Source organism: Rhinolophus hipposideros (assembly GCF_964194185.1).
Source record: "Rhinolophus hipposideros genome assembly, chromosome: 3".
NCBI classification, from domain to species: domain Eukaryota; kingdom Metazoa; phylum Chordata; class Mammalia; order Chiroptera; family Rhinolophidae; genus Rhinolophus; species Rhinolophus hipposideros.
The window spans coordinates 103765605-103790665 of record NC_138049.1 but is presented as its reverse complement, the minus strand read 5'-3'; the positions used below and the strand labels follow the sequence as shown (position 1 = coordinate 103790665).

Here is a 25061-nt window from a genome sequence, read left to right as displayed (position 1 = left end):
GGACGCTGGACTAAGCCAGGCCCGCCTTCCGAGGCTGGGCTTGTGCTAAGCACACACGCACGCTGGGAGGTGGGCCAGGCGGGAGGGGTGAGCGCACCTGTGTCCCAGTCCAGACCACAGCCCCAGACCCAGGGGATCTCAGGCATGGGGGGGCGGCCCAGGGAGAGCAGGAGGGACCGGCTGTTGGGGAGGGGGACCAGAAAACGAAAGGAGGGGCAGGGCTTGTTACTCCAGCCAGAGCTCCCCCCAGGCTGCCTGTCTGCCATGTCCTTCTGCGAGTTGGATATTGGGGAGTTGGGCTTCAGGGACCCACCACACTGCCCACCTGCTGGGTCTCAGGTTCCCAGCTGCCCGGAGGAGGGGCGGATTTGGCCAGCCCCAGGAGAGCCCAGCTGGTCTCGCAGTCTGCCAAGGAAACAGGTCCCCAGCAACAGAGCAGGCGTTACTGCGTGTAGGGTCTGCCCAGCACTTCCACGCTGAGGGCTTGTCTTTCTGGATGAGGAACTGAAGCGTCCCTTGGCCTTGGGTCTCAGCCTCTGGCTAAGACAAGAGCCCTTGCCTACCTCTGCGCGGCTCGCGGGTGGCTGACCTTCCTTGCCCCGTGTGCTGTCCTGTCCAGTAGGAGGTGGGCCGAGCGCGCTGCCACGCTTGCTGGACAGGCAAGTTGACCCTTAGACGGTTCCCGTAGACCAGGGGTGTCCGAACTGCATCCCGCGGGCCAAATGCGGTCCGCAATCCATTGTTACTTGGCCCACAGCAAATTCCAAAAGTACATTTAGTTTACTTAAATAAGCCAGGCGAGGCAATACGTACTTCACCTCGAGTGAGTGGCCCTGCTGTTTGTGTATTTTACCACATATGGCCCTTGGTGAAAAACGTTGAAAAAAGTTTGGACACCCCTGCCGTAGACGGTTGACCCTTGGCTGTAGAATCAGCTTCCCAGCTCACCCTGCGTTCACCCCATGGGCCCAGCCCTGCCTCCTCGTGCTCGAATCCTTTTCCTTTGCCGAGGGACTGTTGAGCCCTGCGTGCCCATAAACAAGTCCTGGCTTTAGGGTGAAGTTGCAGTGCAGGCCCTGTCTTTGCTTTGGTTCTTATTCAGGCAAGGAAGAGGCAGCCCTTGGTCTGAGTATGGCGGCGACCGGGCTACGTGACCTGTCAAGGCAAGTCACCCCCTTGGCAGAACCTCAGCTTCCGCATGACTGAATGGGACAGCTTCCCTCCGGGGTGCAGCCCGCTGCCCTGGGTCCTTCCACAGCCTCACACACCCAGCCTCTCAGCCTGGGCGTCCACCACCTGTCACTGCCTCCCAGCAGGCGTCACCCCCTCCCAGCAGGGGGGGCCCTAACCCACTCCTCTGCCCTCTTACTGCCTCCATGTGAAGCCCCCCTGGGGCTCCCCTCCTCCCACCCAGCACATACCGCCCTCCCCAGATCTGAGACCTGGTGCAGTCGCATCATTGCCTTTGGCTGGGCAGCCTCTTCTTTTTTGGGGGCAGTGGTCCCCTCCAACCATGTTTCCTTAGTCGTTCAACAGATTTTTTTGGAGCACAGACCCATGCCAGGCATCACTCGAGCTGCGCAAGGCAAAGTTGTGAATGAGACACAAAAGTTTCGGGCCTGTGACAGCCCTGGGACCTTGCGCAGTAACGCCGCCTGTTTTCTTGGCTGAAAAAGGTCCACACCAGTGTGCTAGCCCTCCCACGTGTTCCCTTCTTAGCCCTTTTCTATGATTTTTGAATGAAGACCAGCCTAGTAGTTAAAAGAAATTTGCAGCAAAATATTAACAAGTGAGATACCTTTTAAGATGAAAGGGGACCTTGCCTTCTCCTAAAATCATATTGTGAAGATTCAAGATAATCCGTATCCTGGGGGCCAGAGAAAGCTCAGAAGAGAGGAATGTGGGTCCTGCCACAGCCTTTCCCTTCTGTCTGTAGCCAGACTCTCCCCAGGACCCCAGAGGCAGGTCTTGCTGTCTGTGCTCCTTCCCTTCCTGGGGCCACGGCCCCCCCTGGACTTCCCCCTGCCTGCAGACGCCTCGGTCCCCTCTGTCTGGACATAACACTGAGCTATGCCCAAAGACCTGGGGCCTCAGCGACCCTGTTCGGGGCCAGTGAGCCACTGTGCAAGGTACCGTCTCTGCACCTTCTGGTGGAGACTGAGGACAGAGACTGGTGAAAGGGAGAAAGCATTCAAACCGATTAGGCTGATGGAAAGTATTAGGTTGGTGCAAAAGTAATTATGGTTTAAAAGGTTAAAAATAATTGTAAAAAACGCAGTTACTTGTGCACCAACCTAATAAAACTCACTACAGCCGGCGATAGGCACTGCCTCTAATCCGTGCCTTATCAAGGAAGGACACCCAGTAAGGACGGTGTGCCATTGTGCAATCATTCGGCAGGGCAGATTCGTCCTGCCCCTTACCCCCTCACGGCGGGTGGGCTGACCTCCCCCCCACCTGGCCGGTTCTCCCCCACGTGAGGCCCTGCCCTCACGTGTCTCTAGGGGCCACTTGGTGCTAAGAGTTTGGATTCTATACAGTTGAAGGAGGAAGTACTGCCCCTCCCCCAGAGGGGAGGAAGGATGGGCGGGAGGGAACTTCTCTGGGGGGGGACATTCGTTCAAGACACCAGTGCTGCAGTTCTGGGGACGTGGGTCAGCGTGGAAGGACTGTTCCCCCCGCCCCCACCCGTGACAGATTGCCTGCTCCTGTTCTCAGGCTGATGCCTACAGCTTCCATACTTTGCCTTGCAACAGACCCCACCTGGTGGGGGGGAGGGGAGGGAATATGACTGGAGCTTGTCAGGTGGAGGTTTTACTGTCCCTTTGCCGTTCACTCATGAGCTCTCTGACCTTCAGTGCGTCATTTTAGGCATCGGAGCCTTAGTTTCTCTATATAACGTGGACAGTTTCTATCCCGAAGGTCTGTTGGCGGAACCTTTTCAGGTAATGAATGTAAAGCCTGGCACAGCCCTGGGAGGTGGTCAGGACCATGCTCGCTGGCGTCCTTACATGTCACCTCCCCACAAAGACCAGGAGAGGGTCCCCTGGGGACTCAGTATGTCCTAGCACTCAGTGAGGAACTCTGCTTACTGTTCTTCCCTCAACTCTTCCCTTGACGTCTGAAAAGTAGGCGTGGCCAAGAAAGTGGGCTTCCTGGTGCCACCGCTGGCCACGTACCCATGTCCTCATCTGTGAAGTGGGAGCCGGATGAACACCTCCCAGGTGGTGACAGGACAGGGGAGGGCCGAAGCACAGGGCCAGAGAAAGGGGCGGTGCTGTGGTGCTCCCTCCCAGCCCTGCGGCCTCCTTTGCCCCTTCCTCGAGGACTGAACCCAGCCACGCCACATGGTGATTAGTTACGTGTTTCAGATTTCACTTACACTTAGAACCTTTTTGAAAATCTAATAAAATCTCTATTAAGCAAAATGCTTAGGCCAATGAGCTATTCTACTGTTAGCTCCCCAATTAATAGCTCACTGAGAACTCAAACCGAGCCTGGCATACAGTAAGCTCTCAGTAGCTGTTGGTGTAATAGAAGGTAAAGTAGAAAGTCCCTTTTTCCTCTGTAATCCTTCTCGTGAAGAGGTTTCTAGAAGGCAACAGTCCTTCTCTCGCTTAGAAGGTGAGGTAACCTCCAGAATGATGTTTCTTGGCGTTGAGGATTTGTAGCACCTTGTTTTATATATAATATACATATTGTTATATATATATTATATATGTAAATGTATGTATATTTTTTTTCAAACTCATCTCACAGAACGTAGATGTGGCAAGTTCAGGAAATCAGGAAGACCCTGTACTGTGCCCAGGACATGCTCTGGCAACTGTTTGCTTTGGTTTTTCCATCACATCCTTTGTTTCTGTTTGGTTTCCCTTTGCTTTCTCCTCCAAGCCGCACACAGCAGCCAGTTGTTTCGACTAGGGGCCTGGTTCTGAAGGCCTCGTCCCCATTTGGATCTGGTTTTCCTGGCCGCCAGTCTTCGGTTCAGCATCATTGTGGCCCCCAAAGCTGGTGAATGCTTACGAGCGCATGTGGGGGTTACAGTGGGAGCTGGGGATCACGTGGTCCCGCCCTCCGTGAGGGTCACTGTTTGGTTCGGTTCAGCTGCTTGCTTAGGTGGCCTCAGCATCAGGTGGGAAGTCTGGGGGGGCTGCCTGTCTGTGCCTTTCCCAATCAGCACCCCCTCGATCTGGGCCCGGAGCGACTGCAAGAACTCAGTGGGGTGATTCCCGGATTAAGGGGTGACGTAGGAGCTGGCCTCAGACCTGGGGAGTACCAGGGCCCACAGCACCTCAGGCCCAGCGAAGGCGTATGTTCTGCCTCCTGGCTTCAGAGCGCTGTCTTCACTGGGGTGCTGTTGAGCTTAAGGCTTGGAAAGCGTCCTCTATGGGGCATAGTTTTCATCACCGCGCAAGCCTCTGGGGAGGCTCCCGTGCAGTTGGTACAGCTCAGGTACCAAGGTGGGGCCACCACGTAATGGTCTGCATGAGCTCGCCCCAGTTACTTAACTTTTTCACCTGTAAAGTAGGTGTAAATAACACCTCCCTCAACAGAATATAGTCTAGAAAGAGTCCCAGGAACACAGGAACTTAGGACACATCAGAGGTCATTTCAGATTGGTGGGGGAAAGATAGTTGATCGAAGAAATAGACAATTTGCTGCCTGGGGGGAAAAAAGAAAATGGAACTTGACCCTTAAACTTTACATCAAAATAAATTCCAGATAGGTTAAAGATTTAATTGTGAAAATTGAAACTGTAAAATTCCAGGAAGAAAATGTTAAAGATTTGTTTTGAAATTCTTGGAGAGGGGAGGTCTTTCTAAGTCTGACAAAACTGAGAGGAACTCTGCAGGAATAGTCGGGTGCAGTTAGGTCTATACAAATACATTTCCCCTGAACAAAGCCGACAAAAGTCAAAAGAGAAATGACAAATTGGAAAAACAAACATCTCTTCATAGATACTGGTTAATTTCCTTATAAATTCTTATATGAAGAATTCGTACAAATCAAATGCAGAAAAGACCAAACTCCATTGGGAATCATGCAAAGGACAGACACAGGTGATTCCTGGAAATAGAGCTGCACCACTCCCCACGCGTGCGGCTCCCCGGTTACGGGCCTTACGGGCCATGAGGCCCACGGATTGTTGGCATTCTCAGTGCCTCCACTTCCAGAGCTGTAAAATGGGGGTAACGACATCTCTATTAAATGTGTTGCGGGTGTTGTTACCGGGAATGACATTGTACCTCAGCTCTTTGTCTTCTTGAAGGAACGGATTCAGTCAAGAGGCACAGTATGTGCAGCATAGGACAGCAAGAAGTTTACTAGTAAAACCAAGGACACTCCGAGACATGGAGCAGGCAGACCCAAGAGGGGGATGCAGCCTCCTTCCAACATGGGAGGGTTTTTCTTTCTGTGGGTAGGACTGTCTCCCCCTCTCCCTCTCCAGTACCTCTCATTCTCCAACTTGCATGCCCCGTTCTCCCAAGGTAGTCGGAGCTCACTACAGTACCCTTATAAGCAGGATGCTATCTCTCTCTCTAGCTTCTAACAGCACACCTTTTTGATTTAGGGGCATGCATCGGTGCCCCAAGTGACGGCAGCTGCTAGGGGTCTTGACCCAAGCTGGAGCTGCAGTAGCTGGCTTTCTAACGGGCGTGCCTCTCCTCCTGCTCCTTTCTGTCCGTCTACCTGCTCTTCTGTGAGCCTAGATGAGATGGAGAGGGGAACTGAGTGCTGTGTGAACGCTTGATAGACAGCACGTGAAGAGAAGCTCGAGCTCACCTGCGGGGGGATTATTTTAGGGTAAGAAATGTGCTGTGATGAGCCGCTTCTCCCCGGTGTTGCTGACTTGGGGGGAGGGACGGAATGGGGCACCCATACCACTGAGGGGAGGGTGCGCTCTGCCGGGCGTCTGAACACACAGACTCTCTGACCAAGCAGTCTCTTCTTGAAATGACACACATACGGGGTCTTCGCGCAGCCCTGCCTGAAAAGCAGAGATCGGAAACAAACGTCCTTCAGCAAGTTAAATAATTTATAATATGTCCATGGCCTGGATGATTGTGCAGCTTTAAAAATAGAGGCAGGTCTACATATACTGATGTGGAACAGTCTCCTGTGGATATTAAGTAGTAAGAAGACAATGTTGAGCGGTGTGTAAAAGAATTACATTTGTGCGAAAATGCAGCGTGCACGTGCGTGGGCCCACATCCTGGGAAGTGGTGAACAGTTGCCTTGGGAGTGGGGAGTGCTATGGCTGAGGGACGGCAGAACTGGTGACTTTTCTTGTTTCATAATCTGAAACAAACCTATCTTGGGACGGACGCTATTGTGAGCAATAAGGCATCAGCATGGGGGCTGGGAGCGGAGAGTGACATCAGCTGCCTCAGATCTTAGCTCCACACCCTGTCACCTTGGGCAACTTTCTGACCTCTGTGCCTCAGTTTCCTCGTGTGTAAAACGAGCAGGAAAACAAGCTAATGAAAAGGTTGTGAGCATGAGCTGGGCCGGTCCCTGTGAAACTGTCAGCCCTGCCACACAGCAGTGAAGCCTCTTCTCATCCCTGCCGTGCTCAGCTGCCCCGTCACGTTCACAAACGGTTGGCGAGAACCGTCCCACTGAGGCTCAGCTCTGAGCCTTCTTCCTCTGCTGCGCAGGAAAGCCTTTTTCTGACCGTCCCCCCTTGACGTTCCTTCCTCCTTAGGGGGAGGCTGTTCCTTGGGTCCCTGCCCATGCCGCCAGCTGCCTGGCTGTGGTGGCTGTCAGAGCCGTAAGTTACAAAACCATGTGTGAGGAACCTGGGGATTTGTCCACCTGTCCTTCACCTTGGGTGGTCATAGAACCTTCTCCCCAGGAAAATGCACCTTCATTCAGGGGTGGGCTCGGGCTTGTGGCCGTACACAGCTGTGTGTGCAGTGTCCTCCGGCCCAGCTCTGCACCCACGCGTCCGGAGCGCCAGCGTTGCCCAGCTCTCTCTGCTGCCGCTCAGGTGAGAGTCGGCAGCCTGGGCACATTTGTCTGCTGCTCAGTTCGGCCTGCTGCGTGCACAAAGCCTCTTGCTGCCTGGCCTGGCCTTCTCAGGGCACCCCAGGACTCCACTCCCTCTTGATGCCTGTGGCAAAATAGAAGACTTTGGAGGAGCAGTGAAAGGCTGACCTGACACCCACAGGTGGCCACCAGCTAGCCGTTCAGGAGGGCCCTCACATTCTCTTTTCTGCTGTTAGGGGTCTAACGTGATGGAAGAGCAGGACCTGCGGGAAATCGGCATCAGTGACCCACAGCACCGGCGGAAGCTGCTCCAGGCCGCACGGTCCCTGCCCAAGGTGATTGCCCACAGCCCTGCGGCCAGAGCCAGGGCCACCTCTTTAACGCCACCTGGGCCCAGACGGGGGTGTCCGCCCCCCATCCTGTGAGTCCCAGAGGGCAGCACAGAGTCCTGTTCACTTCTTCCCCAAACCCTGAGGCCCCAGACAGTCAGCCAAGCACTGGGGACAGTGAAGACCTGGCCTGGCCTCAGGAGGGTCCACAGGCATCCCATGGGTTTGGCCTGTCACCTAGAGCCCCTTTGGGGTCTCTCCTGAATCACCTGTGCTGACCTCTGGCTTCTTTCCCTGGGCAGCCAGGGGCTGGTAGGGCCGAGCGTCTCTTCAATTATGCTGGCACGGAGTCCAGTGTCCCTTTGTCACTTCCACTTGCCCGGAACTCAGGAAGCACAAACAAGCCCCCACAGTGAGACAGCGCCTGCTTCACAGATACACACGTTTCCTGGTCCCACAAGGTTATCAGAACACAAGCAGGGCCTTCTGCAAACCCTCCTCCCCATCTCGTCTCGTCTTACTTATTACGCCATCTCCCCAGACCTGGGATACTTTGGTGGTCTCCAGATGGGGTTCCCACAGGGGAACCTGAGACTGGAGCCGTGTGAAGGCAGGGACTGAGGTGCCGAGGACCCAGGGCCACAGGCCGCCTTGCTGTCCCCCCTCTGCCCCAGCACGGTTTCTGGTGTGGTCTGTGACGGCTGGGTCTCCATGTCCCTGGGCTGCTTGTCCCGCGAGGACTGAGATAGCAGCCCACGCCCGTCCCTGGCCCTGCAGGTGAAGGCGCTGGGCTGTGATGGGAACAGCCCCCCTTCGGTGCCCTCCTGGCTGGACTCCCTGGGGCTGCAGGACTACGTCCACTCCTTCCTGTCGAGCGGCTACAGCTCCATTGACACTGTGAAGAACCTCTGGGAACTGGAGCTGGTCAATGTGAGTGCAGCCCACCAGGCCCGTGATGGGGGGCGCTCTGGCTGGGGGGCCGGGGCACGGCCTGCGCTGACCGTCCCCCCCCGCCCCCCGCCCGTCCAGGTCCTGAAGGTCCTCCTGCTCGGCCACCGCAAGCGCATCATCGCCTCCCTGGCCGACAGGCCCTACGAGGAGCCGCCCCAGAAGCCCCCTCGGTTTTCCCAGCTGAGGGTGAGTTGGGGAGGGCTGGGAAGGAATACGGGTGTACTCTTGGTGTTGCTAGGGATTAACGAGAATTCTTCCGGAATTCTCCGTGCTGTGATCTCTGTGGTAGAGGAACACACGATCCCTCCTCTCTCGTCGTCGGGGCCGCGTGTGCTCCTCAGCCCAGGTCAGGGGGGGGGCAGTTTGGGCTGCATATTTCTCGATTACATGCCGCCCATCCACGTCAGACAGGCTGGAGATGGAATATAATAAAGGGTCCAGTTTAAGTATGAATAGGAAATAAATGTTGGGAAAAGCAGGAAAAGACCCAAATCCCAAAGGACTAGACACTGTTTCTGAGTAGGAACGTCAGCTGCGCTCGGGGGGGTGCCCAGGGTTGTCTGTCCTGAGGCTGACACAGAGCTGGAATACACAGCAGGACCTGGGGCCCCCCATCCCACCAAGTCTTCTGAAGGAAAACTCCCGTGGCAGGGTGGGTAAGAGAACCTGAGATTTTAAAAAACCTCACAGATACATTACATTGTTGCTCAAGCCAGGTAATCCCTGACTGTAGAAACAGGTTAGACCCTGCAAGCCCGTGGTCCAGGATGAGTGTCCCCCAAACCTTCAAGGCTCAGCTGCCGATGGGCAGGGATGAATGAGCCCACGACCAGCGCTGGGCTCCGAGCACCTCAGCCCACATATGGCAGCCTCAGAAAGTGGGCGCTGTTTTCTCCTCCTCCTACTCGAGAAAGGGAGGCAGAGGGGCTCTGAAAACCAGACACACAGCTGACATTCAGTTGTGAGCAGGAGCAGACTGATACCTGCTCTCCGTGAGGGAAGGCCTCAGGGTGCTACCGGGTACTGCTGTGTGTTTTCTCGAGAGCTTTGGATTTGGTCCTGTGCCCGAGGTCCACGATGGACTCTGACAGATAATTGTACCTTTCACAACTTGGAAAGCACTCCCCAGCCCTCTAACCACCCCTTTTCCTATACGGCTCCGGGCCCCAGGGGGAGCTCGTGGTGGCTGCTGGCCCACAGGACTGGGTGGTCAGTGCTTCTGGGCTCCAGGAAGAATCTGGTCGCTTTGACTGGCCCGGCTGGACCCAGCGGCCCGTCTCCCCACAGGCTCTGGCCAGCGAGCCATTCACCTGGTGCCACCTTGGTGCTGGGCCCCCCTCCGCGCCTGTTGTCTCACAGGCTGTGCTGCCTGTGCTGGGCCCTCAGCAGCCCCAGGACTGCTCACGGCCGTAGCTGGGGACTGGCCTGATGGGCTCCCAGTTTCACCTGGCTGTCTCCCCGCTTCAGTGCCAAGACTTGCTCTCCCAGACATCGTCCCCGCTGAGCCAGAACGACTCCTGCACCGCACGGTCCGCTGACCTGCTGCTGCCTCCTGGGGACACAGGCAGAAGGCGGCACGACAGCCTTCATGACCCTGCAGCACCCTCTCGAGTGGAACGCTTCAGAATCCAGGTGGGGCAGGAGGGGTTGCTGCTGACAGGGGTCCCCTCATTCCTCTGGGCAAGACAAGGCCTCCTAGCCCCAGCCCCCGTGCCTAAGCCCGTTGGGCTGGCGTTGGGAGCAGGAGAAAGACACCAGCCTCCTCCGCATTCCACACGCTGCTACCTGTCAGCCGTCCAGCCCCTCAGCCTCCAGCTGCTACGACTCCATGACTCACTTCAGCTGTCACTGCTAGGGCCTCCCCTGCCTCTCATGTGGCCTGGACGGCCCTCCTCAGAAGGCCCCCAAGCTCCCCACCGCCTCAGGCCACCACCCTCAGCTTCTCCCACTCCCGCTTGCTTTTCCGGCCCTCTTTAGTCGGTTACCCTGCCCATTCCCCAGAACTTACTCTCCCCTTCTCCACTCCACCCGCTGCTCTTCCACTTCTCCAGCTAAACTGCATCCTGGATCACGCTAGGTTCTTCCTGCTGTTTCTGCAGCCCAGTTAGGGAGCGGCCACCAGCCTCCACTGGGCCCTGGGGCCACCATAGCCCTTGCCATTGTGCAGGACCTGGCCTCGGATTGGCAGTTTTTCCCTCGTCGCCCTCAGCGACCTTTAGCTTCACTCCTTTTCTTTCTGACTCACTTCTCATTTCTGGCCTCGGGGCATTTCCCTACCTTTCCACAGCATGGCCATGAATTTTATAAGATTGAAAAAGCATGTTGTCCAGCAGTTCTAGGCGGTTGCTCTGTGTAGGGCCTTTGCACAATGCTGGGACTGGAAGGCATAAATGTTTCCTGAATCTTGCCCCTCCTCCCCTGGTGACCTCATCATCTCGCACCAGGACTGCCTCCCACCCCACGCTCACCCCATCTCAGCTGCTGCCCAGACAATCTGTAAAACACCCCCCCGGCCTGGAAACCTCAGTGACCCCCACCCCAGGAGCAGGTCCAGGGGACCGGACAGGGACATGAGGCGTCCAGGGAACTGACCCCCGCTCCCTGTACAATTGTTTTCCCCTCTCTGGTTTTGCTTATTTCTTATCTCCGGAAGACTCACCTCAGACACCACAGAGCCTTCCCGACTGAGCCTGCTTTCAGTGGCTTAGGTCCCTGCTTCTCGGCCTTTTCTCTGGTGTAGATGAGCCTCACCTCTGCTACAGTGCCTTTGAATGGCTTGTCTCCCGCCTGCCATCCCCATCGGCCCTGGACCTTGAGGTGGCTGGCTTCTTTGCCCTTGGGCATGCTGGAGCCAGGCAGGGAGCCTGAGATCTCCTCTGGAGCGGGTGAGCAGACCTGGGACCCCGTGTTTCCACAGGAAGAGCACCGTGAGGCCAGGCTGACCCTGCGGCCCCCCAGCCTTGCTGCGCCCTATGCCCCTGTGCAGAGTTGGCAACACCAGCCCGAGAAACTCATCTTCGAGTCCTGCGGTTACGAGGCCAACGTGAGTTGCCCCGGCTGGCTCGCGCTCCAGTGCTGTTCTCTGCCCCTCAGTCCTACGCTCCCAGCACCTGGCGGGGAGGGCGGCTCCCCAGCTGGCTTAGGAGAAGGGCATCGGAAGGAAGTCATGTGACTGTGGTCCCAGATGGGCTGGGTCACCCCTGGCTGATAATGCACGTCTCCCTAAGCCCGGCCACTGCTCATTCCACAGTATCTGGGCTCCATGCTGATCAAAGATCTTCGAGGGACAGAATCGACACAAGACGCCTGTGCCAAGATGCGGGTGGGTTATCTTTGTGGGGTGAAGCATAGGGCGGGGGCTGCTCGGATGGGGGGCAGCAAGCAAATGGGCTGCCAGCTGCAGCCACCTGGGCCCTACGTAAGGATGGGGTGGCGGAGGGAGGCCGGGGGCTTAGTGCTGAGAAGGGGCGTTCACAGGGCCACCTCCTATGCCCTGCAGAAATCCACCGAGCACATGAAGAAGGTCCCCACCATCGTCCTGTCCATCACATACAAAGGTGTCAAGTTCATCGATGCCTCCAACAAGGTGTGCTTCTCACAGCCACTGCTGGCGGGAGGGGACCTTCTTCCCGTACCTCATCCCCACCAGCTGGGTGTCCTCCCAGGCGTGTCCCAGCCCTTGTCTTCCCCTCCATCCCCACCCTCGCCCAGGAGCCTGTCTCTCACGCACCTACATGTGCTGATCCTGGGCCCGCGCCCTGGTGACCACCGCTGCACACCTTGCTCAGCATGGTTCCATCACCCCACTTACCTGCTCGCAGGCCTTTCATGCTGCGAGGCCCTTACTGAGCAAAGGACACCCCCCTCCATGCTTGGCACCCACCCTCCTGATACCCTTCCTTCCTCGCCCCCACCCTGGAAGGCAGAAGGGCCTAGAGAGCTGGTGGTTGGGTGGGAGCATTTTACTCCCTCAGTTGCCGTAGTCAAGAATGAACACCCCCAAACCTAAGTCAGGCAAGGTTAGGCACTGCCCCCACCCCCACCAAAACAATAAGAGCAAGTGGTGTTTGGCTAAAACCCTGGGCTGGGCGGGAGGTGGCGATGGTCAGAGGGCCGAGGCGTGCCCTCAGGGAGCCCCAGAATTGCAGACCCTGCTTTCCCCGGCAGAACGTCATCGCGGAGCACGAGATCCGGAACATTTCCTGTGCGGCCCAGGACCCAGAGGATCTGTGCACCTTCGCCTACATCACCAAGGACCTGCAGACCAGCCACCACTATTGCCACGTGTTCAGCACGGTGGATGTGGTGGGTAGAGCCCCGCCGCTGGGCACAGCTGGAGAGGGCCTGGGTGGAGATGGCCTCCGGGCAGTGCTGACCAGGCACCTGGCCGGCACTCAGCAAATGTTTGGTTCATGAATGAAGCGTTCGCAGCCATCCAGTGCAGCTCCCTTTGTGCAGAGCGAGATGGAAGCACAGAGGAGGGCAGGTGGCTTGTCTGGGGTTCTAGTGACAGGTTTCCTGCTTCTGGCGAGTGTCAGTCAGCCACGCCTTGTCTCCCCTGGGCTGTCTGTCTTTCCGCAAGCTTCCATCTGCGCAGTCTCCCTGAAATGCCCTCTGCTACCCTCTTGGGGCCACGGCGCCTCCTTGCATCAGTTTTCTTCCCCCAGATTCCTGCTCAGGCTGGGCCGCGGCGAGCTGCCCACAGGGAATGGACAAGTGGGAGGGCAGTCGGTGCGGCAGGGACTGCCTCTCCCGGAGACAAGGCCCCGGGCTGCCTCCTCACCCCCAGACTTTGTCCAGGTCCCTGTTGCCCCTGGGGAGAGTAGCCAGTTCCTAAATCTGTGGCTGTGCAGCACAGGCGGCTCGGGCATTCCCAGCGCCAGGGCCTCCGAGCTTGCTCTGGGCCGGCATCTCCTGGCTGCCGCGTGCTAGCTGTGTGAGCTCCGAAACTTCACTTCTCCCCGGCTCCCCGTGAGGACATATGACCAACAACGTACAGGGCAGTGAGGGGAAGGTTAAACCAGGTGACCCACCCAGCCCGCGTCGTTCCTGGCACCTCCCTGTCGCTCACGTTTCCCAGTCGGTCCGTTCTGTACCACAGTCTGTGTGTGTGCTCCTGAGTCACCGTGCTCCGTAACTCACACGGGGAAAACCAGGATTCATGGGGAGATGGGCCAGGGGCACAACACTCAGAAACTTCATCAGTGATATGTTAGAGATATAGGAACTGAATAAAAACCTCAGTGCTAGTTATTCTTATTAAACGGCTAAGAAGTACGTAAACACTATAATAAACATGGCACTGTACCCTGAGAAAGACCAAAGGTTGGCTTGTAAAAGTGTGTGCCCACCAGCTCGCCAGCTGTACTGCACGAAAGAATTAGAAAAAGAAGCCAAACACGACACGGAGAGCGGTACAAGCAGTGAGGGGACGGGGAGGGCGGTACGAGCAGTGAGGGGACGGGGAGGGCGGTACAGGGCAGTGAGGGGACGGGGAGGGCAGTACGAGCAGTGAGGGGATGGGCTGGGGGGTACAGGGCGGTGAGGGGCATGGAGGGCGGTACAGAGCATGACAGGCGTCCCTGGAGTGCTGCGCCTGTGTCAGTGTGAGGTGTGGGTCCAGGGAAAGTTGAGACGACACATGTACATGGTGCGGTTCCCTGTCGTCCTGACCTGTGCGTGTGTGTGTGTGTGTGTGTGTGTGTGTGTGCGTCAGGCGACCTGGGTGAGCTGGGCGCAGTGTTTGCATTCACCTCGCTTGTCTGTCGTGGGAAATCATGCGTAAGCACAACGTGTGTTATGCTCAGGTGTTCCCTAGTAGACCAGCTGTCTTGGGACTGAAGTAATTGTAGCAGAGCTGCCTGTCCACTTGTTTCCTGTCCCGGTGCTGCCCTCTTCTGTGCTCAGGCCGGGCAGGTGGTTAGAGAAGAGGGAGGAGGTCCTCCAGCCATGTCCTCCCTCCTCAGTTGTGTTGTTTCCTCCCAGAATCTGACCTACGAGATCATCCTGACGCTGGGGCAGGCGTTCGAGGTGGCCTATCAGCTGGCCCTCCAGGCCCAGAAGTCCAGGCCCACGGCGGCCTCTGCAGCTGAGATGATCGAAACGAAATCTTCCAAACCTGTGCCTAAGCCTCGTGTTGGCATGAGGAAGTCAGCAGTACGTGGCCCTGTCCCCAGCCCCCGACCCTACCCTGGGATTTGAGGGCTTGGGGTGGAGCCGGGCTCGGTCTCCTCACACTTCCGACGGCTGGCCCCTCAGGAAACAGCCCTGTTCACTGGGCTCTGGATGCCAGGTGCTCCCCCGGGAGGGCAGCGGCCCGCCTGGGCTTCCTGCGGCCTCCCTTGCCGGCTCCCCCAGGGCCCGGCTGTGGCGGGGCTACAGAGCTCGGCCTGCAGGCGAGCCCATGACATCCCCCGTGTCTGCTTTGCTTCGCACCCCAGGTGCCGCTGGCCCCTGATACTCGCTGTTGTTACTGTCACACCTGCACCACCCATCGTCCTTCTTACCTCCCGCTGCCGTCTGTCAGTCCTGGAGTCAAGGTCTTTACATCTCCTGCTGTCTGTGTGTCCGTCTTCCCGACGTGAGCCTAGTGGCCTCTCCCTCTGCCTGCGTGGCGCTCTTCTGTCCTGAGCTGCCTCCTGCCATCCCTGTGTGCGCTTTAGCCCTTGTCACCCTCCTGTGTGTCCTCCCCCCTTCAGCGGTGGGCAGCCTGCTGTGCTCTTGCCCAGGGTGAGCTCTCTGGCCCTGCCAGAGGGGACCCAACACTGGGAGTTTCCAAACCCCTGTGCCTTCCTCCCGCCGTAAACAGGTTTGGGGCCTGGAGCACCATGCTCAGGTCTGTCACGGCTCCTGTCACGGAGCAGCTCTGAGAAACCCTTGGGACAAGTTTCCCAGAGGTGGCCCCTGTGGAGCTTGTTCTCTGGCCAAGAAGAACAGGGTTCCCCTGCTGGGAGGTGGGAGGACAGCTGGGCCCTGCTGCCCTGGCCCCGGGCGCAGCTCCCTGACTGCGCCTTCTTCCTTGGCAGGTGGAGCCGCCCGACACAGACCCAGATGCCCAGTCGCATGCCAGCGTCTCCTGGGTTGTGGACCCCAAACCAGCCTCTAAGCGGAGCCTCAGCACCAAGTATGAGACCACTATCTTCTAACCACCCACTCCCTGTCTCTCACTGTGCCTTGCCATCCGATCTTTCTGCTGTTCTCAACTCTCCTTCCAGCTGCGGACGCCAAGGCCCCCTCTGCCCCGGGACCTGCTCTCCTCCTGGGCAGCAGCTCTAGACGCTGCACTCACAGCTTGTACCTAACACCACCGGACACTGTGAATTCCCCCCTTGGGCAAGGACAGCTTGGGGTGGGGGTGAGTTGCCTCTGAGGTGGGCACCAAGAGGGCTAAGGGGCCCTGTTGCGCCCAGGAGCCTCAGGGGGCAGCGCTGACTCCTGAGGGATGGGGCAGTCTTCAAGCAGTCCACACAGCACCAGTGACATCTCGTGCTGGCCAGGCGGGGCTCCCTGTCGGCTCTCCTCTCCTGTTCTCTATGCTGAGCCACAGCTGGGTGCGCTGCTAAGAGCTAACTGTCGATTTGCACCTTTCTTGACACAACCGACCACTGTGACCACCTGGTGCCAGAATCCCCTCGCACTGTGCTCACAGCCGGGCCACGGCCCTGCCTCTCTCCTGTGCCGTAGGTGCGGGCCTCCCCCGGGAGACCCTGAGCTCAGCGACGTAGCTGGACAGGGTCCGTGCCAGGCCCTTGGGCACATGCGTGGCTCCAAAGCACAGGGCGCTGCGCATCTGAACCCTGCAGGCCGGCGTCACTCACCAGGGCTCTTGGTCCCGGCGGGTCCAAGGAATGGGATGGCGTGTGTGTGGTCAGCCCCTCATGTCTCCAGCAGTGAGTCACAAGGCTGGCTCTGGAGTGTAGCTCACCGCGAAGGAAGGCCTGCCCGGAGGACCCAGCCGGAGGGAGGCCTGTGCCCTGCACACTCCGTGCGCCTGCTTCCCGCATAGGACGGGCTGCTCCAGGGCAGGGACCTGAACCCAGACACCTGCATTGTCCTCCGGGAGTTTCCTGACCCTGCTCCGCAGTGTGGGGACCCAAGATAGTCAGCCATCTCCTGGTCCCTTCCCTGATCACCCGTTCAGCCTCTGAGTCTTCTGAGAAACGGAGCTGTGCGGGGTGTCACCTCAAAGCAGGCCAGCTGCTGGGATCACAGAGTTGAGGCTTTGAAGAAGCCCCACACTCTCCGCTGTGGGCACAGCCGCTTAGATGGCAGGAGACAGGACAGAAACAGTTGCGGGGGGAGCAGTGCAAACAGCATAGTCTAGTATGAAGCCAGGAAGTTACAGCAGTTACTTAGAATTGAAACCCACATTGATAAGCCAGGGCAGGTCCTTCTGCGTCCCTTCCTGTCCTGTGCCTTCCCGAGCGCCCCCGCCCAGCCAGAGGTGACAGTGGGCGTGGGCCATGGGCTGGGGGCGGGGCTGTGAGGGGCCTTCTGCTCTGCTTCTGTGTTTCCTTTCCGTCTCCTCCACCTGTGCAGGCCCCTTCGGTTAACCCTTTCCTCCCCCCGTTGTGTTTGCTTCTGCCAAGCTGAGCCACTGAGGAGCCAACTCTGCTGCGGAAACACAGATGTGGGGGCACAGGCTCCCACCGCCACCACCGTCACCTGCAGCTTTGAAGACCCAGGCCCAGCTCTGCCTGTAGGACCTTCTCGGCTGCTCGGGCTGGGCTGCCACCACCAGGCCCTGCAGAGCGAGCCGTGCCCGGCTGCAGAGACGCGCGCCAGGCCTCTGGCAGATGAGACTGGAACTCCAGACGGTCAAGAAGGGACTTGTCCAGAACACATTTTTTAATAGAAAAAGATTTTTTATAAAATGAACTTTTAACACTTGGCTCAAACCTCTAGGTTAAACTGCCACCCGTTAGATAAGTGGCTGCAGGGTCAGAGGACAGAACTGACTGGTAAGAGGCCAGTCTGCCCAGCCTCTGTCCTCAGGACGGGGTTTGGTGTGGTCCTGTGGGGCTGAGAAGGCAGGCCTGGGGTGGGTGACAGGAGCAGCACAGGGCACAGCTGACGAGGTTTGGGTAGAGTCTGCTTTTCAAACCCATCCACGCTCATTGCTGTTCCTTATGAACGGCGTGACTTCCTGTCCCTGTTAGACCTGGACTCAGCGTGTGCAGTAAGAGCAGCCTCGGGCACCTGGGGACCACAGAGGCTTCCTGTCCGTGTCTGGGGTACCTGGGGTTCCACGTGTGAAGGCCCAGAGGCCACGTGGAGATGAGCGAGCAGTTGCTGGCACCATGGCGTCCGAGCCCACGCCTTGCGCTCCGGCCGCTCCATGGTCTCTGACCTGCAGGTGGTTGGAGCACTACCCTGGGCTGCCGAGCCCACAAGCTCTCTGGGGACCTCAGGCTGCCTGAGTTGGGTCAGAAAGGACAAAAGTAACTTTGGGGCATTAACGGGTAGGTCAGCTAAGATTGCTGCCTGCCGATATGTGACTTGTGTAATCAGGTCTCTGTGATTAGGACTCACTTTTGATTCTCTGAATTATTGGTTTGACTGTTGTGTTTTCAGCTGCTGGGCTTCCCTGGCTCCACTGTAGAAGAGGCTACCCAAGGTGACAGTTTGATTCCCCCCCGTGTGGCTTCAGGGCAGGCAGGCTGGTACCCTGCTATACCACCGCCTCTTCGCCCTCCTGCTGGCTCGCTTTGCTTTTTATCTGTGGTTGTGTCCTCTTCCCAGAGTGTAGTAGCGACAAAGGGACAATTCCTGTGAGGCAGAGGCAGAGGCAGTCAGCTGCTCGTCCAGTACCTTCCAGAGTCGGGAGCAGAGAGCCTTTCCGTGGGCGGTCCAGCAGGCCTCCGGCCGGACTGGCACCCTCCGTCTGGCCCAGGGTCGGTTCCCCGGGTTTCCGCAGCACTTCTTTCCCAGCAAGGTTTGGGAATTGTTCTGTGCTGTGCGCATGTGTGGGGCGAGTGCCCTTGGGCACACCCACAGCCCTGTGGCCAGAAATTGAAAGCAGGGCAAGCCTTCCTGCTGTGAGGCTGGGCCCTGTGGGTTCCCCTCTGCTGAGCCATCCTGCACCTTAGCCCTGGGAGTCACCTCCACTCTGGAGCAGAGGCAGGAGTGCCTCCACTTTTCGGTACTAAACAGGAGCGTTGACACCTGGAAGTTTGACTTGACTTCCAGCTTCTTCCCGGGTCTGTGAGGATTCCCATCAGCTCACACTGTGCAGTGACCAGCACCTACTTTCTTCCAAGAATTGACAAGGCTCCCGAGCCGGTTGGGTACTGCCGCCGGTGCGCTGTGCTCATGCCGACAAACACAGGTCTCTTCCAAGCAAGCCTCTCGGTTAGCAGTAGGTAGGTCCCAAAACAAAACTAGACACTACGATGAGCTCCTCACACCTTTTGTTTTAAAGTCAGATGTAGGTGTTTCTTCCCCTTGAAGCTGCTATATCTTCTTTATTTATTCAGGGTATTTTCGTATTGGAAAGCCTTGGCTAGTCTGCTCTGGCTTGCGGTTGTTTTAAGATTGGTTTATTTCTGAATATTCCAGAAAGAAAAGAACTGGATCTTTCTTTTTTACTCTTCTCTGGGATGGGTATTCTCCCTTCTCTGGAAAGAAATATTATAACTTTAAAGACAGGCTTCAAGTGGAAAAGCCCCTGCTTCTATGTCTGTGAGGGCGGGTCACGCGATGTGACAGCCCCCGTCACTGCGTTTCTGAACTGCGGGAGCCTGGTTAGCTGGGGCTTGACATGGGGCTGTTCCTGTCACTGCCTCGTGTAGGCTTGCCAGCCACTGAGCAGGGCTCCCTCCGCAGGCTCTGCTTGTGCCGTGCCCCGCGTCCCTCCTGGGCTCTAAGTGTCACACTCTGGGGTGTCCTCGAGAAGCGTCGGGCTGAGCGGCAGCAGGCACGGTTGCCGTCACCCAGAGGTTAGAAAGCTGGTCTGACCTTGGTCTGTGTCTGAGATGCCAGACCTGCAGAACGACTGTCACAAAAGTATTGTTGCTGATGGTGTGGCAATGGGACTGAATTGTAATAAAAATGTTATTTAATCTTGGTCTCTGTATTTTGATACTTGAATGACTTCCCCTTTTACTTTGCTGTACATATCATTGTTAATCTGTCCACTTTTGTCTGAACTACAAACATCTTGTGGTACCAAACGTAACCGATCTGTGCGACAACATAGACTGACCTCACTACACGAGAGTGTAAATATTCCTGGGCTTCCAGCTTTGGTTTTGTTATTTTCATAACTGTACAACTTAGAACAGACCGAATTAATAAATGAGAAGCGACACGAAACCAGCCTTCTGTTTTGGAGTCTTTGACTTGGAATGTTTCTTGCCTGTTCCCTGGTGCAGACACCGGCTGGACACTGGCTTGGGTCGGCCGTGCAGATCCCGTTGCTTGGCCGGGATGAGTCAGGAATCCTGCTCAGCTCTGTCCAGCGCCCTTCTCAGAACGATGGGTGGTTACAGTGAACCCTGGGTAGGTGCCAGGGCGCTGCGGTTCACCTTCCCCTCCTGGGATCATCTAGTCTGAATACCACGCAGGGGCCACACTGGCTCCAGCTCCAGCTCTGCGTCCTGGTCTGGACTGGCCGACCCACACACATTTATGGAACGTCTGTGTACAGGGCAGCATGGGGAGTGAAGAGCTGGGGAAGGTAAGTCTCCCTTAAGGAACTTGGTTTCATTGTGGAGGTTTAAACATACACAGCTAGGTGCCCGCCCAGAGCCATGCCGCAGGCCCACAGGGAAGGCCCAGGGCTGCGGGGATTCAGAGGGACCGAGGGGAACCGAGTACTCCCAGAGCCCGTGGGTAGGTAGGAGGGGGTGCCACAGAGGGTTTGGAAAGGCACAAGTGACACTAAGGACCCCATCCATCACTGTTGGAGCGCTTGTGCTGCCAGCAGCTTTACAGGCAGCCATCTCATCAGCCCTCACACCTTTCTAGGTAAGTGGTAGCTGTTTATAGAGAAGGAAACAGGCTCAGAGGGATTCAGACACCTGCCCAGGGCTAGCAAGAAAGGACCTCAGAAACCGTGCAGTCTAGTGGCTTCCGGCTCTTCTCAGAGCCCCTGGTCCCACGCCTACGTCCACCCGAGCTTCCTGGTACCGAACACACTGAGTCGTGAGTTTCTGTGACACAGTCCATTTGATAAAGGGCTTTGAAAGAGACCGTCAGTGATCTAATCCAATACCCAACTGTATTTATGAAGAAAACAAGACCCAGAGCAGGGAAATGATTTGCTCTTAGCCAGCTAATGGCAGAGAGGACCAAGGTCCAGCTTCTTCCCGTTAGAGCTTCTGAGGTCAAACTGCACTGAAATTGGGGAAGTAGCCTGAGGCCAGCGCCGCGCCTCACACACCTTTACCGCCTGGCTTTGCGCTCTCCTAGGTAGAAGATGCAGCCAGAAGGAAAAGGTCTGGTCATAATTAGTGTCACGGTTCCTCTGGAATGGTACCAAGGACACATTGCCACTATCACAATCCCTTTTGGTGCCACTCAGAAGCCTCACGTGTGACACACTGGCCAACCCCAGGCCTGCCGTTCTGAGCCTCAGGCAGCACTACACCTGGCCAAATGGCAAGTGGAGTTGAACAGACGGAGAGGATGGAAGGAGGAGGAGGAGGAAAGGGGTGGGGCGGCCTCAAAGGAGCAGAGCTTGGGGCACATGCGACAAGCCTGCATCAGTCCACCCCACCTCCATCCCTCACCTCGGACTCACTTTAGTCCCTGGTCCACACAGTCTCCTCGGGGCCGGGAGGCTGTCCGCAGCCCATGGGTATTGATTGCCTCTGGGTTAGAGTGGAGCCCAAGGCGGACTCTCAGAAGGCTCTTCCATGCGCTCCTGTCCCCCCCAGGGGCCCATTTCTGTCGCACTCCACGTCCTCACCAGTCCCCCCTCACAGATGTTGCACGGCCCAGGCACCCAGGCAGCTGACGCGTTACAAGTGTAGGCTGAGCTACAGCAGCCTTCAGGGACCAGCCTTCTGAGGAGGCAGAACCCTGCAAACTGGAGCACTTTCCAGGACAGCTCACAACAGCCTCTGTCAGCTTTGGCCACCTCCAGCTTCCTACCTGTACCTGCAGGGTATGAGATCCCACGTGACTCCCAGCAGGCAGACAGGCAGACCCGTCAGTCATGCAGTTCAAACTGGCTCACACAGCACCAGCTGCCATCAACAACACCCAAGAAGCTCAGAGATTTGAACTACCCATTGCTCAGTGAGGCCTCAATGGCTCCGTGACTGCTTCTTCCAGGACTCGGGTGTTAGCAACACTGTTATAAACAAGCATTTACCAAATTAAAGAATTTCCCTAACACCATAAAATATTTATTATCCAGTAAAGAGAGCTGGGAAAACTGAGTAGCCACTGGGTGATGGGAACAGAGCAGGGAGTTTCCTATTCCTGCTTACACCAAAATAAATTCCAGATGGCTCATATATTTAATTGCGAAAGAAAAGGAAGGAAGGAAGGAAGGAAGGAAGGAAGGGGAAAAAGGAAAGAAAAGAAGAAAGAAGGAAGGGAGGAAGAAAGAAAAATGAAACAAAGCTACAAAAAAAAAAGGAGGGGAGACTTCTTTTTCCATAAACTTGGTATGAAACATGTCCTTCCAAGCATGTTATAAAACTCTGAATCCATTTTTTTAAAAATCAATATATTCAACTATATAACAATCAAACATTTCTGCGTAGCAAAATGCACCATCAAAAAACCTGAAAATGTTTGCACCATATGTCACAAAGGACAACTTAACAATAGCTATCAAAAGTAAACTGAACTTCTAGTAAGATACTCTTCTCACTAAGTATAATTAAAAGCCTTGGCAGAAACACCAACGGGCACAAAGCCCAAGGCTCTCTGTTGCCAAAGGACAGAAAAGGAGCAGGCTAGCAAAACAGAAAACTTGAAGACACTAACCACTCTATTCCATCCACACACCACAGACCCTATGACCCCACCCCTAGGCAGGCCAGCAAAGGCCAAACGGTGAGCCTAGACTTCCACTCTCACCAGGCTTTAAAGAGGTGCCCCAACACTCTCTTAGAGGTGGTGTCAAGTCTATGGAGAACTCTCACTATTGTTCAGCAATAACGTAGCTGCTCCTGAAAAATACAATAACCAAAATTAAAATCTCATTGGATGGGCTCAACAGCAGAATCGGCAGGAAAGACAGAATCCACAATCTGGAAGACAGAACAATAGAAATTATCCGATCTCAACAACAGAGAGAGAAAATAGATTGAAAACAAAAATGAAGAGAGGCTCAGGGACCTACAGGACTATAACAAAAGATCAAACATTTTTGTCAGCACGGTCCCAGAAGGAGAGGAGAAAGAGGGTAGGGCTGAAAAACTACCCAAAAAATAATAGCTGAAGACTTCCCCAAATTTGGTGAGACATAAATCTACAGATTCAAGAAGCTGAGCACACCCTAATCCAGATAAACCAAAACAAATCCATGCCAAGATACATCATAATTAAATTTCTGAAACCGAAAGACAAAGAAAAACTTCTTGAAAGTAGTGAGAGAAATATGACACCTTCCCTATAGGGGGAAAAGTAATTTGAATGACTGGATTTGTCAGCAGAATTGTGGAGGCCAGAAGGACGTAGTACAATATTTTTCAGGTGCTGAAAGAATTGTGAACCCAGAATTCTATACCCTGCAAAAATATTCTTTAGAAATGAAGAGCAATCAGGACATTCTCAGATGAAGGAAAACTAAGGAACTTAGTCACCTGCCCTAAAAGAATGGGAAAATAGTTTTCTAAATAGAAAATGATAAAGGAAGTAACCTTGGAATATCAGGAAGGGTGAACATTGAGCATAAATATGGGTAAATACTTTCCTTCTCTTCAGTTTTCTAAGTTATGTTTGGTGGTTGAAGCAAAAATTATAACAGAATCTAATGTGGTTCTAAAGGTATGTAGAGGAAATATTTAAAACAATTGCCTTTTAAATGGGGAAGGTAAAAGGATGTAAAGGGAGGTAAGATTTTTCTATACTTTACTCAAACTGTAAAGGATGATACCAGAAGATTATGGTAAGTTACATATACGCGTGATACCTAGAGCAAACAGTAAAAAAGTTATGCAAGGAGATAAACTCAAAAACACTACAGATAAATTGAAATGGAATTTTAAACATTTTTCAAGTAGATCACAGAGAGATAAGAAAAAGAATAGAAAAATGAAAAGGGAATAACTACCAAAAAAAAGAAAATGGCAGATTTAAGCCCTAACATATCATAATTACACTAAATGTAAGTGCTCTAAAAACACAAATTAGAAAACAGGTTGGCAGGTGGATTGAAAAACATGAACCAACTATATGCTGTCTAGAAAGCAGCATCTAGTTGAAAATAGAAGAAAATTTGCCTCAAATAATAACAATACAGGCAGGTTAAGTGTAGAAAGATAGAAAAGATATGTAAAACAAACATCAAAGGACAGCATGAGTAGCTATATTAAAATCCCATAAAGTAGGCTTCAGAGCAAAGAAAATTACAAGAGAGAAGGGGTATTATATAATGATAAGAGTCAATGAAACAAGAAAACATTTCAATCCTAAATGTGCATGCACCAAACAACAGAGTTATAAAATATGTGAAGCAAAAATTGACTGAACTGAAAGAAACAGACAAATCCACAAATGTTATGGACCGAATTGTGTCCTTGCAAAACTCCTATGTAGAAGCCCCAACTCCCAAAATGACAATTTGGAGATAGGGCTTTTAGGAGGTAATTAAGGTTAAATGAGGTTATAAGGGTCATAATTCAATAGAATTCCTGGTCTTACAAGAAAAGGAAGAGAAGTGGAGGGAGGGAGGGAGGGAGGGAGGCAGGGAGGCAGGGAGGCAGGGAGGGAGGCAGGGACAAAGCAAGGAGGGAAGGAAGGGGAAAGAGAGAGAAAGAGAGAGAGAGAGAGAGGGAGATCTCCAGACACAGACATGAAGAAAGGGCCATGTGGGCCGGCCCGGTGGCTCAGGCGGTTAGAGCTCCATGCTCCTAACTCCGAAGGCTGCCGGTTCGATTCCCACATGGGCCAGTGGGCTGTCAACCACAAGGCTGCCGGTTCAACTCTTTGAGTCCCGCAAGGGATGGTGGGCTCCGCCCCCTGCAACTAAGATTGAACACGGCACCTTGAGCTGAGCTGCCGCTGAGCTCCCGGATGGCTCAGTTGGTTGGAGTGCGTCCTCTCAACCACAAGATTGCCGGTTCGACTCCTGCAAGGTATGGTGGGCTGCGCCCCCTGCAACTAGCAACGGCAACTGGACCTGGAGCTGAGCTGCGCCCTCCACAACTAAGACTGAAAGGACAACAACTTGAAGCTGAATGGCACCCTCCACAACTAAGATTGAAAGGACAACAACTTGACTTGGAAAAAAGACCTGGAAGTACACACTGTTCCCCAATAAAGTTCTGTTTCCCTTCCCCAATAAAATCTTAAAAAAAAAAAAAAAGTAAAAAAAGAAAGGGCTATGTGAGGACATAGCAAGATGGCAACCATCTATAAGCCAGGAAGAGAGTACTCATCAGAAACTGATTGGCCAGACTTTGATCTGGGACTTTCCAGCCTCCAAAACTGTGAGAAATACATTTCTTTTTTTTTTTCCTTTTCTTTTTCTTTTTTGAAAATTTTATTGAGGAATATTGGGGAATAGTGTGTCTTTCCAGAACCCATCAGCTCCATGTCAAGTCATTGTTTTCAATCTAGTTGTGGAGGGCACAGCTCACTGGCCTGCGTGGGAATCAAACTGGCGAC

The 25061-nt window shown here is 54.8% G+C and overlaps 1 protein-coding gene across 5 annotated transcripts in view; it reads left to right on the top strand.

Annotated features, from left to right (window-relative positions):
* Positions 1-19595, top strand: part of ANKS1A (ankyrin repeat and sterile alpha motif domain containing 1A) — a 170933-nt gene extending 151338 nt beyond the window's left edge. For 2 of the 5 annotated variants that reach the window (XM_081043210.1, XM_081043209.1), the window contains 11 exons: positions 7230-7328; positions 8100-8252; positions 8352-8459; positions 9741-9905; positions 11191-11316; positions 11524-11595; positions 11773-11859; positions 12441-12578; positions 14259-14429; positions 14714-14812; positions 15299-15564. In XM_081043210.1, coding sequence (XP_080899336.1) covers positions 7230-7328; positions 8100-8252; positions 8352-8459; positions 9741-9905; positions 11191-11316; positions 11524-11595; positions 11773-11859; positions 12441-12578; positions 14259-14429; positions 14714-14812; positions 15299-15418 — 1338 coding nt within the window. In that variant the 3' untranslated portion in view covers positions 15419-15564. Of the gene's footprint in view, positions 1-7229; positions 7329-8099; positions 8253-8351; positions 8460-9740; positions 9906-11190; positions 11317-11523; positions 11596-11772; positions 11860-12440; positions 12579-14258; positions 14430-14713; positions 14813-15298 lie in introns of all 5 variants that reach the window. The other 3 variants (XM_081043208.1, XM_081043212.1, XM_081043211.1) reach the window with 3 other exon arrangements.
* The last annotated feature ends 5466 nt before the right edge of the window (positions 19596-25061 follow it).